General features: G+C 42.7%; 1 protein-coding gene across 1 annotated transcript in view; it reads right to left on the bottom strand.

Annotated features, from left to right (window-relative positions):
* Positions 1–18,244, bottom strand: part of CEP128 (centrosomal protein 128) — a 195,931-nt gene that overhangs the window by 151,553 nt on the left and 26,134 nt on the right. The window contains exons 8-12 of the mRNA XM_056851842.1: positions 8,689–8,775; positions 7,060–7,134; positions 3,877–4,009; positions 3,229–3,237; positions 2,584–2,735 (exon numbers count right to left, since the gene is read on the bottom strand). Of these exons, the coding sequence (XP_056707820.1) occupies positions 2,584–2,735; positions 3,229–3,237; positions 3,877–4,009; positions 7,060–7,134; positions 8,689–8,775 (456 nt within the window). The remainder of the gene's footprint in view (positions 1–2,583; positions 2,736–3,228; positions 3,238–3,876; positions 4,010–7,059; positions 7,135–8,688; positions 8,776–18,244) is intronic.

The following is an 18,244-nucleotide window of genomic DNA, read 5'->3' as shown; positions in this document are numbered from 1 at the left end:
TGGAATATTTTAATCAAACAAGTGAGCAATCTGGACGAGGAATAAAGCCAATGGAATTGCCAAGGGAAGGGGAAACATTAGACTGCGGAAAACATCTGCATGGTAACATTATATTAAAACATTTTTACTGTACCTTTCTATTACTAGGACACTCACAGTGCAATGCTATGCAGAATTACTATAGTCTAAGCCCATTGTCAAAGAGGCTAAGAACCTTTAACAATAAAAAGGATAAACTGCCTTTAAAAAACTTTATAAAATCAGTGCAATGCAAAGAAAAAAGCAGCAGTGGGAAATGCACAGTTAAAGCTTTGTTATCTGGAACGTCTGGGGAATGGGTGTTGTCGGTTACTCAAATGTGCTAGATACTCAAGCTTATTGCTCTGCAACAGATCCTACCAAGAAGAATCCACAGTGACGAAACCCCACCCCACTGGGACCACCAGGGTGACAGCTCCCATGCCTGGTGGGATGCTTCCTCTTCCCCGAAAGCCACAGAGCCATCCTACATAGCAGGCAGACAAACAGGACAGCTACCCAGGAGGCCTCTGACAAAGATGGCTCCCAACACCTCAAGGCAAGCTGAGGGGGAAGGAGGCACCCAAGGATGATGGATGTTAGCAGTATCTGCTGTCAGAAGCCTAGCAATGGTTGGAGAGTAGCTGTCTAACAAGGTGAGAGTGGGGCACGTGTGCCCCAAAGACGCAGGGTTATGATGGCCGGGGGGAGGGGCTTGGCCTCAGGGTGATGCTGGATAGCTGAGTGTTCTGGATATGTTCTGCATGTGGCCGCAAGCTGCACACCATCAGGCAACTGCACACAGGCGGAGGAGAGGCCAGGGTCGTCTTACCTGCTCTCCCTTCCCATGCAGGGAATCATTAGACAGAAAAAACACACACACACGCCCCAGATTTACAGTTGAAAGGGGTACTACAGAGACCATTTGATGGGATACTGTATTAGTCCTGCAGGTCTGGAGTTCACAGCCTTTTGCAGCTTAATGTTGCATCAAAAAAGGAAATTACCCATTCCCTTTTGCCTCCCACAACTGCTACTGCCTCCCTTGGAGGGTAACAGCAGGAAGCAAAATGTGTCTTAAAAGATTCATTTCAGTGACACAGACCTCTAAGCCTGTGGATTTAAAAACTTACAAAAAGCAGGCCATCTCTCAGCCTTCTATCCATTTTTTAAAAAAACTAAAGAGAACAGTTATATTACTGGAAACTGAGCAGCATCTAAGCAGCATCTAGACAGCGATCTCCCACAACAATTAAGCTCTTAGAAACCAACATGGCATATATTACTTCCTTTGGCATTCTTGTTATATTCAGAGACAACAGACGTAAAAACAAACAAAACGTAATCACTGGTTTCAACGCTTCAGCAGGTAATCTGTCTTGCGGATTGTTAATTGTTGAAATCTTTAGGAAGAGTATTAATTTTTCATTATATTCAGCTTTATTCCTTTAATCAGAAGCAGAAGAGCTATGAATATCGACCCCCCGCCAAAAAAACAAATTAAGAATTTTTCAAACTGGTTTTACAGAGATGAGCATTTTGAGCCCCAGAAGGATTCTGGGTTATACTACCACATAGATGTCCTGATCAGAATTAGAGTTGACAGCCTTATTGCTAAGTTGTGACATATTCTGAACAGCCCTCTGAGCCAGTCGGCAGCTCTCAATACAAAAGCTAACCACGTAATTATAAAGGAAATTAAACATTACCTCTAGATGCACTATTATGCCAAATTAAATAGTGCTTGTTCTAATGATTGCCCATTTATACGATCTAAATTTGATTCACTGAAATCCTGAGCTTCAAAGAACAACAGCTGCATTCAATAATATTTTTGAACTATCACATTTTCTTAAAAAACAAACAAACCCTTAACCAAGTCTATTAAAGGCTCATGTTTCAGCACTCCTGGCCCCATGTCAGCTTTGGTCAGTCTGCCAATTCCTTCGGTCAGTGACTTCACTACAGCAAGATCACTGGGTAACTACTTGCTCAAGAGCTTCCTCCACTGTTGCTCCTACCCTGAATGGCCTTCACAAGAGGGCGAGGAAGGCCTCGTCCTCCCCAGCCATTGAGAGCCAGAGTTGTGTAGTGGTTAAGAGCGGTGGGTTCCAATCTGGTGAGCCGGGTTTGAGTCCCCACTCCTCCACATGAAGCCTGCTGGGAGACCTTGGGCCAGTCACAGTTCTCTCAGATCTCTCAGCCCCACCTGCCAAGCAGCAAGTTGAAGGGCAGACCCTTGTCTCGGCTGTCCCACTGCAGACTGCAGGTGGGACTTGAAAGATTGAACGCTCATCAATATAAATTTTTAATAGTCCCTGCACGCTGGAAACCAGGTTCTGGCCCAGCGTTTTCCCTGATACACTGGCATTCTAGGTGGGGAAATCTCTCTTCTCCTTCCTCCTGCAAGCCCTCACCAACATTGTGAAGTGGTCCAGTCTTGATATGAGTCTTGATACGAGTTGAACATCTTATCTGCCAAGTCATCTTATCTGCTGACTGCGACAAGCAGGCTTTAATGAAGCAAGCCCAATCAAATATAATGTCATAATGTTAAAGAGTTACCTCTACTTTCAGTCCAAGCTGTGCCTTCTCTTTGTCCTTGCGCTCAATGCATCGCTTTAACTCCTCTATCTCTGACATGACAGCACTATGACTGAGCTTTGCTCTCAATTCCCAGATCTGTTTCTCCATATCTTGTTTGTCCTGATCAGCCACTGGAACGCAGAAGACAAAAATGTGGAATCAGAAACATACCAAATTAAAAAGCAGAAGATGTGTACACATACCTAATCAGCTCTGCACTTTGGAAAGCTGAAGCATTGATGAATTTTGGACTATCAAGAAACAAGGCATAGCTAAATTGTGGAAATTCCTGCCCCAGGATGTAGTGATGGCTGCCAACCTGGAAGGCTTTAAGAGGGGAGTGGACATGTTCATGGAGAATAGGGATATCAAAATGAATACTAGTCATGATGCATACCTATTCTCTCCAGGATCAGATGAGCATGCCTATTATATTGGGTGCTGTGGAACACAGGCAGGATAATGCTGCTGCAGTCGTCTTGTTTGTGGGCTTCCTAGAGGCACCTGGTTGGTCACTGTGTGAACAGGCTGCTGGACTTGATGGGCCTTGGTCTGATCCAGCATGGCCTTTCTTATGTTCTTATAAGGCTTAGAACTGGTTTTGGGGTAGCAAAGACGAACTACTTTTGGTAACTTAATGTCCGGGAAAAAGAGGCAATGAGTTGGACCCTCCACTGCTCCATCCATGAACTGGCTTTGGAGACTGCAGGGACTGGAAGAATGAGAGATATGGTGCAGCACAAAGGAAGTGGCTGTAATGTGCCAGAAACCAGGCAACTGAGAAAGGGTGGTAGAAGGGAGACCAAATAATACTGGCTCTGTATTGTAAGAGAGTCTGCATGTGGTGAATGGTGGAATGCTGTGTAAAATAACAGGTGCAGTCAAACAGGTGGTCAAACAGCAGCAGCCACCTTAATTATAGGATAAGGAGGGATATTGACGAGATCGGGCTAGCCTGGGCCATCCACGGCACATACACACCAAGCAAAGGTCCCAGCAATTGCTGTGGAGAAGGTCAGCAACTCTGATCCCCCTGATGACGCTTGTACAGCGAAACTCGTAGGGGCATCTGGCATCTTCTTTTGGTTTGCAGTATCATTGTTAACCATGCACTATTAAGCCAATATGGTTTTTGAAACCCGATACATTGGTTCACCATTTTCTCTGTCTTACCATTCCAAGCACGGAGTCTTTGCCCATTACCCATTTATGTAGATTTGGGAGGGGGGGCTATAACAATGGGTAGGGAGTAGAGAGTGGGGAGAGTCCTACCTCTGCGCTTCCTCCTGGCATCCTCCTGTTCATCGGGGTGCTTCTGGTGATGCATGGCGACCTGAGAAATTTGGTGCTGCAAACTCAGACGCTCCTCTTCTGCTCTAAGGAGTTGGGAACGGAGATCCTCAATCTAACACACACACATACACACACACAGACAAGTGCCAGCTTTTTAAACCAAGGAGAAAGTGATTTCAAAAGCGTGGAGGAATCTTCACTTACATTATCAATTCTCTGAAAGGTCTGAAGCAAAAAACAAAACATGACCAAAAAGAGAAAGAAATCATACCCCAAAATTAAGTGATTTATGCAACAGAGTGCTTTTTTGCTCAACTGGATCCTTCACACACTGAATGACGTTTTTGGGTTGCAGCGTGTGCTCAGGGCCAAATTAATTCATCCCCTACAGTTTCTGTGATATAAATACTACTACTACCCCAGGTGCTGTTTGCAGGTACCAGTGTTTCTTTCCCTTGTGTAGCAATCAACAGCTAAGGGGGGAAATTTGATCAGCAAAACTGCATGGAGGAAAGGGGTTAACCCTCCCACCCCAATACAAGTTGGCAGCTCCCACTAACAGCACCAATTAAAAACAAAACCCCATCGGGAGCTCCACAGTGCAATCCTATGCAGAGTTACTCCAGTCTACCTCCAGTGGCACGTGTCCAACCATCAGAAGGCACAACACCACTTTTCCTGTGGTCCTTCTCCATTCCTGCAGCTACTTCAGACCCACAGAGAGACTGGTCCTGAGGCTGCAGAATCCATGCAGAGGAAGAGCCTCATGGGTTGGTGGGCTGAGATGAGGGGTGAAATCGACCATATGGGTCCCGCAACCTTTGGGGGTCAAAAAGGGCTGCAGGAACAGAGAAGGCAGGCAGAAAGACTCTGCATTCCACACATGGACTGGTAGGATATACACCAGTGAGCTTAGACCGGAGAAAACTCTGCATAGGATTGCGCTGTAAATGACTTGACATATAGTTTGGTGCACAGTCGCATCTACTCTGAAAGAAATTAGGAAAGGAGGACAATCCACCCTTCTTTGTCTTCTCAACTCACTGAAGGCCCTGTCTTTTTTCAAGAAAGACAATAAGATTGGGGAATTGAAGGCTGAGCTGCCTGCTCTCAACTCTGACTCACCTGTCAGACACCACCAATTGGACCAGTTTACACATGCATGGGAATGAGGTGGTAGGATAGGGCACAGGTGGTGGATTCCAGTTCTGAATGTTCCCTTAAATACCCCCCCCCTTGCAAACAGACAGCACAGCACAGAGCTTCTACCACCTCTTTGCTTATCATGCCAGTTTTCTATTTACAGGGAGTTTTTAACATAAGGAGCATTCCAAGACCTGGTTTTTCACCTGCCTGTAGTGCCTACATACTGCAATTTGTTCCATCACCATAACTAACCAATATTTCAGTGTAGTCTGATGTGGTACATTCCATTTTACCAACCTAATACTCTTGCATGTGTAAAATCACCTGGGACATCATACAATTGGACAGAGTGTAAGAACAAGCAGCTAAAAAGGAGATATCATGGGGAAAGTGTCCCTCAGCTCTTCAACTGCAGGCTGGGATTTGGAATGCAGTAGCATACAGCATCTGAAAACACTACTGTGTGAATTGGTATCATTAATATGTGATATTCCTAAAACACAGAAAAATGTAAAGGCAAAACACAGCTATTATGTGTACACAGCATAGAATGAAGTCTAAACACCAAGGCACATGGAAATGCGCAATTCCCTCTTTCCTCCCCCTATCAGCTTTCAACATGGTAGCTTAATAAATATTTCAAATAAATAAGTATCTCAAATCTGTACTGCAATATGAAGCAAGAAGAAAAGAAGACTCTGCAAAACTAAGACCAGCCAATTTGCTATGAAACACAACGAGGTTTGGTTTGGCTGGCTGGCTTTGCTGCTGAACAAATTACATTGCTAGATGCCAGAAAGGAGATTAGCAATATAAAAGCAGTTCATTTGCACAAGTTATAATTTGCTTGTGCAAAGCAAAAGCAGAGAAAGCAGCTCCAGCAGAGGAAAAAGAAAAACTCCAATCATTCAATTAATTTATTTCCTAGGAGGGGACATTTTGTCCTTCTCTACTCTTTCTAAATATATCAAAATGCAAACGAAAAAGCCAAAATATTTGGGCTATCACAACATAAAAATCATATTTTCTAACACCAACAAGTGAAGCAAAGAGATTTAAACTATACAGATTTTAAGTGCCTCACTCTATACGCAATATGTACGTCCAATATATGTGGTTTTAACTAAAAAAAATTTAAATTAAGTGGAAATAGGAAATCAGCAGAAGTGGCAATGAGGAGGGGAGGGAAAAACCCACGCCGATAAAGAGTGCTGATTGCCTTATTTGGCATGACACAGCCCACTGCTATATAAACATAACTTACTCCAAGAGTGCCAATTAAAGCAGAGTGAAACACAAAGGAGGGGCAATCTGTGAAAATGAGCACAAGCTTGAGCTATAGAAAACCACGATCTGCGGCCAGCCTGTAGAGGTGTTTGTGACAATTACATTCCTTGATCCAGCTCAGTATTCTGGCTGCCCTGAATTAATGTCATGCGAGTCCACTCCAGGATTTACAGCAACCCATGGAGGCCAAAAGAAAACTCTAGAAGCAAGTTAGTTGCATTGTAGCGGTGGAACACAGCAGTGAAACTCTGCAGCTATTTAAACCTGTGCAGTCTCCTGATTCTCACATTTGCAAGATCCTGGTCTTCTGGGCACACACACACCCGCCCAAGCTGCTGGTTTGCAGATACCTGCTCCACCTCAGCTTTGAAGTGAAACCCTCCAAGTGAAACCCTCACAACTTCTCTTCACAATCTTCCTCATGCTAGGAAGGGCATGATACAAAATGTAAAACAATGAAACAAACAAAAAAAAGTCACTGGCTAAATCTTTGATAGATAGCTACTGTATTAATATCATTAAGACAACTAGGGTTTGTTACATTTCTCAGCTCGGCCTTGGCAAAACAGTGTCGTATAAAATGTCGTTCTGTAATCAAGCCTGGCATTCTGCATGCTTTCCTTATCACACCTCCATTTTCTTCCTAACATCACTGAAGTATATTTGATAGCAAGCTTAAAGAGGCCCTACTGTGAAAGGAGATAGATTTTCACTCAGGAAAGCGGTTACCTGGCGGAGAAGGGCTTCTCGGCTGTATTCCGACTGATCCAGTTTCCTCCGGGAGTGCTCCAATTCCTGCTCAAGCTTATTTGGATTAGAAACAGAGATAAAAATTCATTCCATTGCTGGTAATTTTATGAATTATTTAGATGCCAATACTTAATACACCCCAGAAGTACTCCAAAAGCTCATTTCTTATTCACTGCTTTGCTAAGCTAACCAAATGCCTATTATCCCAGCGGTACCTTCGATTAAATTATCCATTTACACATTCTCCCCCTTCCTAAAAAAGGTGTTACATAATGGACTTTCTAGCATATCTTCCTCTTACACTCTGTATATGATCTCCTTTCAAGGTGGCATTCAGTTGTTTATTGTTTATCTCCCGAAAGCCTAAAATCTGATATTGGGAAAAGTATGGAAAAAGCAAAATGATATTTCCAGACAAATTTTTAAAAATCACCAAGGTTACTAACCCAAATGAAAGAGGGCCTTCTATAGATAAGTGAAGGGCTAGAACTACAATATGTATTCTTCTAAAGTCTATTGGTATTATAAATGTATGAGAGATACAATACAAAATGCATATATTGGGTATCCCATGATATGCTCTTATACCTGTGAGTTCAACAAGGTGATTTTGTACTATAAAGCTAAAATGTCAGAGGAGCATGCCTATTATACTAGGTGCTTTGGAACACAGGCAGGATAATGCTGCTGTAGTTGTCTTGTTTGTGGGCTTCCTAGAGGCACCTGGTTGGCCACTGTGTGAACAGACTGCTAGACTTGATGGACCTTAGTCTGATCCCACATGGCCTTTCTTATGTCTTATGTCTTGAGCTGTACTGCAGCCATAAACAATAGAAAACCCTTTTAATGATGGCCAAACACCATGCTTTGAAGATAAACTCACTTAAGAATTCTTCCTTGATGTTTGGCCCACAACAATGGAACTGAATTCCCCCAAATTTTTGTTCCACCCTTCTATTGCTTTCAGGGCTGAAATATGTATTTGGAAATATCATCTAATTTTTTCATGCCTTATGAAGCCTTCCACAGGGATTTAAAAGTATGTCACATGCTAATACTTTATCTCATTCCTCTTCTGAATCCACTTTTTCCTTTTTCCTCACAACGATCTTGTGAGATAGGTTAGGCCAACACACAATTTGCCCAGAATCAAGTAATAACCTTCATAATGGAGGGATGGTTTGAACTTGGGTTTCATCTTAATCCAACTAGCTACTATACCACATTGGCTCTTAGGATCAGGCACCAGAGAAAGCAGCCTCGAGCGAGATTGGGTGGCATCTCAGTTAACCATATTTTTCTTGCTATGGTAAGTCAACCACAGCCTAGTTCACACTGAAGTAGTAACCCAATGTCTGGGGCTCTATCACTTCAGGTTGTACTCAGAGACTCAAATTAAGAGAGATTATTTTTAAACCCTCCATACAAAAGTCCAGCATATGAAGAGAAGGGTTCAATTCCAGTCTTTTCCTCAATATTTTGATATGTAGGGAATTTGTAGCATAGAGGAATACTCCATCATGTAAACCTGCATCTTGAAGTATCAGTCCCAACAGAAAGATACCCCACCATAACATACATATATATATTAACAATGTATTTTCTTACTTTACTTTTTTCATCTTCAGTTTTCAGCAGTTTATTTTTCAAGATGATTTCCACTTCATTGACTTTAGTATCTTGTTGCTTTAAAGCCTGGAAGGATAGATCAGTGTTTTTACAAGATTATGTGAAGCCTTCGTGAAATCTGACAAATGTTTAATAAGGATATGTGGGTGTAAAGTGTGGTCAAGTCGCAGCCGACTTACAGCAACTCCATAGGGTTTTCAAGGCAAGAGGCTAACAAAGATGGTTTGCCAGTGCCTGCCTCTGCATAACGACCCTGGTATTCTTTGGTGGTCTCCCATCCAAGTACTAGCCAGGGCCAACCCTGCTTAGCTTCTGAGATCTGACCAGATCAGGCTAGCCTGGGCCATCCAGGTCAAGACAGTAAGAATATACATATGCTTAAAATATTTATTTGACTTTAATCCTGCTCTTTCCTGACAAGTCAGGCTCAGAGCGGCTAACAATATTTTATATCATTTATACAAACACTTACAACAAATGTAAAATTATAAAAACCAGAATTTAACAATAGTTACATTCTCTTTCCTGGTATTCAAAGCCACTTGAAAGCCTATTTAAAATACCATCATAAAACACCTAAGAATAACAATAGCTGCTTAAATATATTTAAGAGCTAAAATAAATAGAAAAGGTAAAATTAAGGAACAAAACTAGAGGATAGCATAACAAGATCATTAATAGGGTAAAAAGTAAAGGTGGTCCCCTGAGCAAGCACCAGGCCATTAATGACCCATGGGGTGACGTCACATCACAACATTTACTAGGCGGGCTTTGTTTGCGGGGTGGTTTGCCATTGCCTTCCCCAGTCATCTACACTTTACCCCCAGCAAGCTGGGTACTCATTTTACCAACCTCAGAAGGATGGAAGGCTGAGTCGACCTTGAGCTGGCTACCTGAAACCGACTTCTGTCGGGATCCAACTCAGGTTGCGAGCACAGCTTTGACTGCAGTACTGCAGCTTACCACTCTGCGCCACGGGGCTCCTCCATAAATAAGAGGGGAAATGATAATCTAAAATAGAATGGAACAACAATGTAAAAAGACAGAGAATGTGCCATGAAAACCTCAAAGGGGAGAGAGTTTCATAACCATGCCACCACCATGTAGGTCCTACTCTGGTTACCACCTGATTCACATAGAAGGTAGAGGCACCTCAGGAAGGGCCTCCCATGAAGTTCTCTATGGACAGTCATGTTTATATGGGAGGAGACAGACTATATCTATGCAGCATATAAAAGTTACTGTTGTGTCAGATCATATATATTTACGAAATAAAACACACCTTACTGACAGGAAAAATTAAATCTGAAGACTTAATCTCTATACACCCAAAATGCAATAATTAAGCCACACCTCACCCAGCATTAATATGTGATAAGTAATATTTTGTAAGCATTAAAAACAGATTGCTCTAAGCACTTCCGTTTCCCATCCTTTCTGGAACCCCTCACACATGCATAGATTCACGGTGCACACAGAGGCCACTGTCAGCTAACAGCAGCTGGCATGACACCTCACACATGAACTAGAATCTCCACCCATTCTAGCAGGAAAGATCAACAAACAAAAGAGAAGCACTGAGCTCCTGAAGGCACCCACTGAGCCTTAGGAAAACTACCATGGCAGAGTGTCCCTGCCCCAGGATGTGGTGATGGCTGCCAACTTGGAAGGCTTTAAGAAGGGAGTGGACATGTTCATGGAGGAGAGGGCTATTCATGGATACTAGTCATGATGCATACCTATTCTCTACAGTATCAGAGGAGCATGCCTTCTATATTAGGTGCTGTGGAACACAGGCAGGATAATGCTGCAGCAGTCGTCTTGTTTCCTAGAGGCACCTGGTTGGCCACTGTGTGAACAGACTGCTGGACTTGATGGGCCTTGGTCTGATCCAGCATGGCTTTTCTTATGTTCTTATTCATCAGCGCATCTTGGCATTATGCCAGTGTAGAGGCTAGCTGTTATCTGAAGCAGTTCATAGCCTGCCCTTAAGATTGCTCTTTAAAAGAATAAAATGCAGTGGACATGGTGCTAATATATTTATTTATCATTGCCGTATTTGACTGATTTTACTGTTTCCATAGTGCTTTTAATGTATTAACCTAACAATCTGAGTGTAATGCCTTGAGCAATATCTGCTTCAATATACACATGCATCAATAGATGTATAGATGCAGTACTTTTGCAGCTTGCATGTGGGCAAAAGTGTATTATCAAGCAGTGTTTTTTCAGAATTAGGTATTGGTTTAAAGGTAAAGGTCCCCTGTGCAAGCACCATGTCATTCCTGACCCATGGGGTAACGTCACATCCCGACGTTTACTAGGCAGACTTTGTTTACGGAGTGGTTTGCCAGTATTGGTTTACCTACTAGTTAAACAAAGTACAAGCTACATGCCATAGCTATTGTGGCTGGTGTATAACACTGCACTCTAAATGCTCAGTAAAATGGCTTTTCTTATGTCTTCTAATGCCTGCAATGTCTACCCCAAAACATGCAAGAGGTGGGTGCATCACTGTATACATTCCTAGGAAGACCCTAGCTGCATTTAGACATCCCATTTAACCTCAGTTAAATAAAAATGCATGCAGAAACTCTGCTTGTGCTAGGTTCACATGTATGCCTCATTTATCCCTCTTCCTTCCCAGGTTAGGTTTAAGCCTAACTGTGGTTACCTGTGACATCTGAATGCAGGCATGCAGCTTAAGCAGAGTTCATTTGCTGCCACAAATCAGGATTTTTTAACCACCTGGCTTAAAATCTCATTTAGCAGAAGGAAAACAAGCTATGCCTAAGACACATCCCTGTATTTATATGTCATTGAGTTGGTCTTGAATTACTATCCCTTTATCGTGCTCCTCGGGAAGAGGGAGGGGGAAGAGGGAAGAGTCAGATGTTCACACAAGACCAAACACATGTACACACCAAGCTGCCGTATACTGAATCAGACCATCGGTCCATCAAAGTCAATATTGTCTACTCAGACCAGCAGCGGCTCTCCAAGGTGTCAAGAGGGGTCTTTTACATCACCTACCTGGCTAGTCCCTTTAACTGGAGATGCAAGGAATTGAACCTGGGACCTTCTGCATGCCAAGCAGATGCTCTACCACTGAGCCACAGTCCCTCCCCAAATTAGGTTTGTGTACATTTTTATTTAACTATGATTAAATTAGGCCTCCGAATGCAGTGACTGTGTCAACATTGCATAGTACAAGTGTACAATGCTTTGGTTTTTAGGAGGCAAGGGAGGGTGTGTTAATAGGGGATTGTTTCCAAACAATTAACACCACTGGGGAAGGATCAGCTTATATTTTAGGTCATCAACAAAGGACTGATCAGCCTGCAGATCTGCAAGTTGGAAAAAAAGTGCCTATTTTTAAACCCCAAACAAAAAGGTTTCAATCTCAACCTGCTTACTGACTGGTGAAAGAATTTTGAAGAGGACAATGAAGACAGTGTTGTCCGTATCAAATAGCAATTATGGGATGAGGCCTCTTACTGACTTGGAGCTGGCTACAAACCAAGAATCAGAGAAGAGGAATAAATGGAATAAGTTTTCACGGTACAGAGAGGATCCAACTATTTCTAGTGGGTTTAGTGCTAGTTAAATTTTTGGTATGATATTCAGTCAGATGAAGCGATTTAAATATGGCTAAAATGGTTAGAAATTCTCACGCTGACTGCAAACGAAGCATTTCCAAATGGTGGAATCCCATCCCCAAGGCTTGAATGCATTCAAAGAACTCAAACCTCTCAGCAATTAAAGGATTCCCTCTTAACAATTAACACCCAATGCGAAAACATCATTGCACTATTCTGAGTCATCAAAATTGTAAAGAAACACTACATTAGCAGAGCTTCACGTTAGCAACAGAACTACTTTAATCCTAGCACACTGAACAACAGGCATCACAGTCATGGCTTAAGAAGAACCAGTGGTCAAACTGAGCCATCATAGAATCATAGAGTTGGAAGGGACCACCAGGGTCATCTAGTCCAATGCCCTGCACAACCCCACCCCCTCCCAAATTCTCCTGCATTCCTGTATTTAATGTTCCATTCGCTTCATGTTTGGGAGAGAGGTGGAGGAACTGCACTTATGAATCCAGAGGTAAAGAATTTCTCCTTCCAATTATGTACATGTTGCTAGAACCAATCCCTATACCACTTGCAAATTTCCAGTCAGAGAGGGTTTTTAAACTACATGAACCTGAACTGTTTGGTTTTATTACAGATCAGAAAGTCTAATCTGTGACTGAAACTGCTCACAGTTAGGGGACTGGTATAATTGCACTTCTCTATGGATTCATTAAAGTATAATAAGGTATGTTTTCTTGGTGACATTTTCTAGCAACAGCTTGAACGCTTCTACAGAAAAATAAGCATACAAAATACATTTTTACTTTCATGTCCAAAGTATTCTCACAATGGCTGTGGGTTGGATCCAATAACTGCCTCCTGCAGAGACTTCTTCCGACCAAGGAAGTCTTTCTTCGTTGGACAAAAGACTTAGGAATTCAATGGACTAACTTGGCCAAAAGGACCAACTGGATCCAAGCCAACGAAACTGAGGGACCAGGTAGAGGAAAGAAGCTTTCGTTAACAGAAGTGGGATGGCACTTTGAGCAGGCTATGAGTATCACAATTTCCTGGATGTATCTGCCCCTACGCCTACCTGCTCCTAACCCAGCTGAACACACTCGTTGGACACGAGTAAATATCACAGCCTCATAAATAGATCTCAAATTCCAACGTGAACTGATGCAAAACATTCCAGGTAATTGGTGCACAAGTACCTGCCATTGTGATGGTGGCACTTGGGAATTTGAAACAGGTTGTTCAGTCCTGATTATGGGAAATAGGGGAGGCAGCTTCTTATGGCAGCTTTTAAACCTAAAAGGAGTTACACCAATACATGTAACCCAAGAGGTTTAAACAGGTCTACTCATGGGGCAGGGAATGGTATACAAATTCAGAATGGCTTAGACCAGAGTTTCCCAAACTTTTTGAGTCATGGAGCACTTTTCAGGAAAAATTCATCACGGAGCACTAATTTTTACCTAGCACCTATATACTAAACCGAATGACAGTAAGTATTTTTCTTTCCAGTCTCTTCATGGAGCACTAGATGTTTCATGGAGCACCAAGTGCTTCCTGGAGCACAGTTTGGGAACCTGTGGCTTAGACTACAATCTACCACCTTTGGTAGACCCAGCCAGATTCTGCAGTTACCAGTATGGTGCAGCGGTTAGACGAGGACCAGGAACACCCGACCACTCAGCAATGAAGTCACCCACTATCTTGCAACTTAAAATACCTCACAAGATTCTCGGGCTGGGCAGGGAACCATGTACTGTACCCTGAGCTTCTTGGAGAGAGGGTTAGTCCAAAGTGTAATACATATTGTTAAAATTAGTCGCTCTATCTGTTGTTAGCCTCACAGTGACATGTCAGCATCATCTTTGTGAGCTACTTACTTCCTTGTACCAGTGCAGAAAAACTAGGTCCAATAATTGTGGAAAAATAGGAACTGGACATCTTGTCTTTAAGACATGCTAATCCACAGGCTTGGAAATCAATATGCCACCTCAGCTTATCAAAGAAGCACTAAAGGATATTTAGGCCATTAAGCAGCAATAACATGAAATAAAAAAGCAATCTCTCACCTCACTGGTATTTCAAATATGCCATTCCATTTTATTTTTCAGGTACAGTAAAAAGAAATAGTCCATAACTATATTGGTTTTAATAAAAGCAGGTATATGACGGAGCAAACAAGGAAAAAAATCAGGACCAAGGAAAAGACTGACTCCCCCATATATCAGCTTTACAAATAAGGTCACAAGACTAAATATGCAGAATCAGATAATCATAGAATTGGAAGGGGCCATACAGGCCATCTAGTCCAACCCCCTGCTCAATGCAGGATCAGCCTAGAGCATTCCTGACTAGTGTTTGTCCAGCTGCAGCTTAAAGACTGCCAGTGAGAGGGAGCTCACCACCTCCCTATGTAGCCGATTCCCCCGTTGAACAACTCTTATTGAAAAAAATTTTTCCTAACGGCCAGTTGGTACCTTTCTGCCTGTAACTTATACCCTTTATTGTGAGTCCTATCCTCTGCTTCCAAAGGAACAGCTCCCTGCCCTCCTTTAAGTGATAGCCTGATATGTCCATATACCTATAACAGACCTCTATGGCCTTAAAAAAGTTTCCTGGCCTGGCCACAGTAGAAATCGTGCTTTAATCAGCAAAGGTAACCAGACAACTGCCTATTTTCAAACTCCTCTCGTACACACTGTTTAGTGGTGAAGTGACAGTACCGGCAAACTTCACGGGTTGGCAGGACAACTTAGTAAGCAGCAGGCGGGTGGATCTCCTTTGACATCAAAAATGCCCAGCTAGCTGGGAAAGCAATTTGGCCAAATACAGGATGTAACACACTCCAAAGTACTGATTCCTCCATGTGGTTGCAGCCATCATGGAGGAAGTTTTGCCCACCACACAGTAAGCTGTAATTCATTTCCACCCAGAATACAGTTTCCACTTTAAGAGTACAGTTTGCGAAAGTCCCCAACAAGGGCCAAGGCTTTTTCGGCCTGGTGGAATAGTCTTCTTAGTGACATCAGGACCCGGCGGGACCTTAAGGAGTTCCTTAAGGAGCTATTCTGCCAGGCCTATAACTGAGGGTAGCTGCAAGTTTATCCATCATTACTGGCCTCCCCATCCTTCCCTCCCCCCCATTCTTAACATCTGTGGGGGGTTGACCTGCCATGACCCATTTACACTGTGGCGTCTGAGTTGTTTTAAGGTCATCCAGTTTATGGTTTTAATATGAGTTTTTAAATTATTGTTCCATGGTTTTATGTATCTTAAAGTTTGTTACCTGCCCTGAGCATGGCCTTGGTTGGGAATGAGGGCGGGTTATAAATTTGAATAATAAATAAATAGTGTGTGTGTATCACATTTTTTATGATGAAAAGTAAAACAATGAGAAATTGGCCACTGTACAAAAGCAGTCTTAACAAAGACAGCTATCAAATGTGTCTTACTCTCGACCATCTCCCGCTTGGACTGTGGGTTGGCTGAACAACATTAGGAAAACTGAACTCGCAGAATGACACAGTGAAAACATACTGCTCAGTCCTCTTCGTCCAACCAGGGTTGAATAATTTAGGAATCGTGCTGGCAGCCTCCTACCGAACAGTGGCTAGGATGCAAACGACCACAACTTGTGCTTCGAAAACACTGGGCACAGTACTGCTTTTGAAACCAAAGGGACTTTCAAAAAAGCAGCTTGCCATATGAGCATGGAGATCTACACTTTAAAGAGGAACAAAAAATACACAGCCAAATATCCCACTGGACATATCCAAACCCTCAGGTATGCCTGAAGTAGCATTTTTGGATTCCAGCCCACTTTTACAAGGAAAACAGGATGCCTCCTGTCCATTGTTCAGAACTTGAATTAGTTTGTTGTACATAACCGTTTGGCTAGAAAAAGGAAAGCAGCCCTTTATTATTAGAGTGTCATAAAGGGGATAATATTTCAAGGTTTCTTAATCAAATGTTAACGACAGACACTTTCTCCCCAAAGAGTCTGCTCTGCTATCTAAATAAACTCTGCTATTATAAGAGAAAGTGATAATGATGTGGAGGCTTGAATCAAGTTCAGATAAGAGTCACAGTAATTACAATGTCATTGTCATAGAGCATCAAGAACAACTGTATTCACTGGTATAGTGCTCTAATTAAAAGAAAGGGAACATGGAAGAATAAATACAAAGGTGTGTGGCAGATCTATAGTAATTCTTTAAAAAGTTTTGTTCTAAGTACATATATTAAAGATGCTTTTAAGTGTCAACATCAACAATAAATCCAGGGAATCAAAGACTCATTTTATCCCAGGCAAACTGATAAAAAGCCTAAGTCTGTTAAAGATATAAAAGAACAAGCTTTTCTCAGGAAGCAGCAGCATGGCTTCTTCACAAGAAAATCTCATTTCACCAGCCTTCCTGAACTGTTTGAGAGAAAACATAGGCAGGGATGATTCAACAGACACCATATCTTTGAAACTTCCCATAAGCCCTTGATTCCTTCCAGCTTCTTAATAAAGACAGAAGAGTCTTTTATGATTCAGCAACTGGTTAGAAACAGGACAGGAGAGAAATTAAGGGAGAAATGGAAGAAAGTAGACACTGGAGACCCTGGGGAATCTATATTGGAACTACTGGCCCGGGAGTGAACAATGAAGGCTCCAGGCCACTCAATCCAATCCCCGACTCACTGTGAGGAGCTTCCAAAGGAACTCTCCAAAAGGGATAAAAAGGAAACAAAATGTTCGACCAGATGTTTAAGAAATGCAAAGTGGAGCACAATGGGACAAAAAATCCTAATAACTCAGCTGTAAATATGGTCTCAACTGGACAAACAGTTCAAGACAGCTATAGACCTTCAGGATGTCATAGATAACTTGCTGAAAACATCATTTTAAGCAGAAGAGAATACTGGGCTGGATCCAAACTAAATTATCCACCAACAGAAGGGAAGGTGTCCTTTCCCACAGTTCCCTCTTCGTGCTGCAGACCCCTGATTCAACCCTCAGTCAGTCCTGAGGGCCCCTGTCCCCCAAGAAGAGCATTTCAGGGAGATCAGTGGGCTGCAGTGTAGAGTGGGAAGCAGGAAAACTCCGTCCCACTGATGCAAATACCTTCCACTAGTGAGGAGAAAAATTGGAGAAATGCCAGGGTAAAAACAAGAGGAGCCATGACACGGGGCAAGGGGAGAGAATTTGCCTCTCCATCAGCATTGAACTTGGGGCAAACAATCTCTGAAGAAAAGGCCTGTGCCATACTGAGCTTCAGAGACAAGTGGAAACTGAGAAGGTTTACTGTTTTCCAGCATCACTGGAGCCCAACATGCATCAGAGAAACCTGCCGTCCTTTTCCCAAGGCTACAGGAGGGCACAGGCCACTTTGAACACATACACATGAAGATGCCTTATACTGAGCCAGACTCTTAATCTATTGTCTATTCAGAATATAAATAAATAGCAGCAGCTCTCCCATGCCTCCAACATCTCTCACAGGTAGAAGTCAGGTAGAGCCAGTGTGTTGTAGTGGTTAGGGGTGGTGAACTCTAATCTGGTGAACTGGGTAGGTTTCCCCACTCTTCCACATGAAGCCTGCTGGGTGACCTTGGGCTAGTCACAGTTCTCTCAGAACGCTCTCAGCCCCACCTACCTCACAAGGTGTCTGTTGTGGGGAGAGGAAGGGAAGGCGATTATAAGCAGCTTTGATAGTAGAGAAAGGTAGAGAAAAGCAAAATATAACTCTTCTTCTTCCTCATCACCCTTTTAACATCACCTGACCCTTTTAGCTAGAGATGCCAGGGACTGAACTTGGCACCTTCTGCATGCAAAGCAGATGTTCTACCACTGAGTCAAGCCTTGGCTAGGTGAATCCTTGGGCAGAGCCGGCATAAACAGTTCAGATCCTCAAGTGACATTACCATTCTCTAAGAGTTAGATGGAAAAGTAC

The sequence above is a fragment of the Euleptes europaea genome, chromosome 6, assembly GCF_029931775.1.
Source record: "Euleptes europaea isolate rEulEur1 chromosome 6, rEulEur1.hap1, whole genome shotgun sequence".
Taxonomy (NCBI): domain Eukaryota; kingdom Metazoa; phylum Chordata; class Lepidosauria; order Squamata; family Sphaerodactylidae; genus Euleptes; species Euleptes europaea.
Note: the sequence above shows the minus strand (reverse complement) of the source record. Positions and strands in the feature narration are given on the sequence as shown.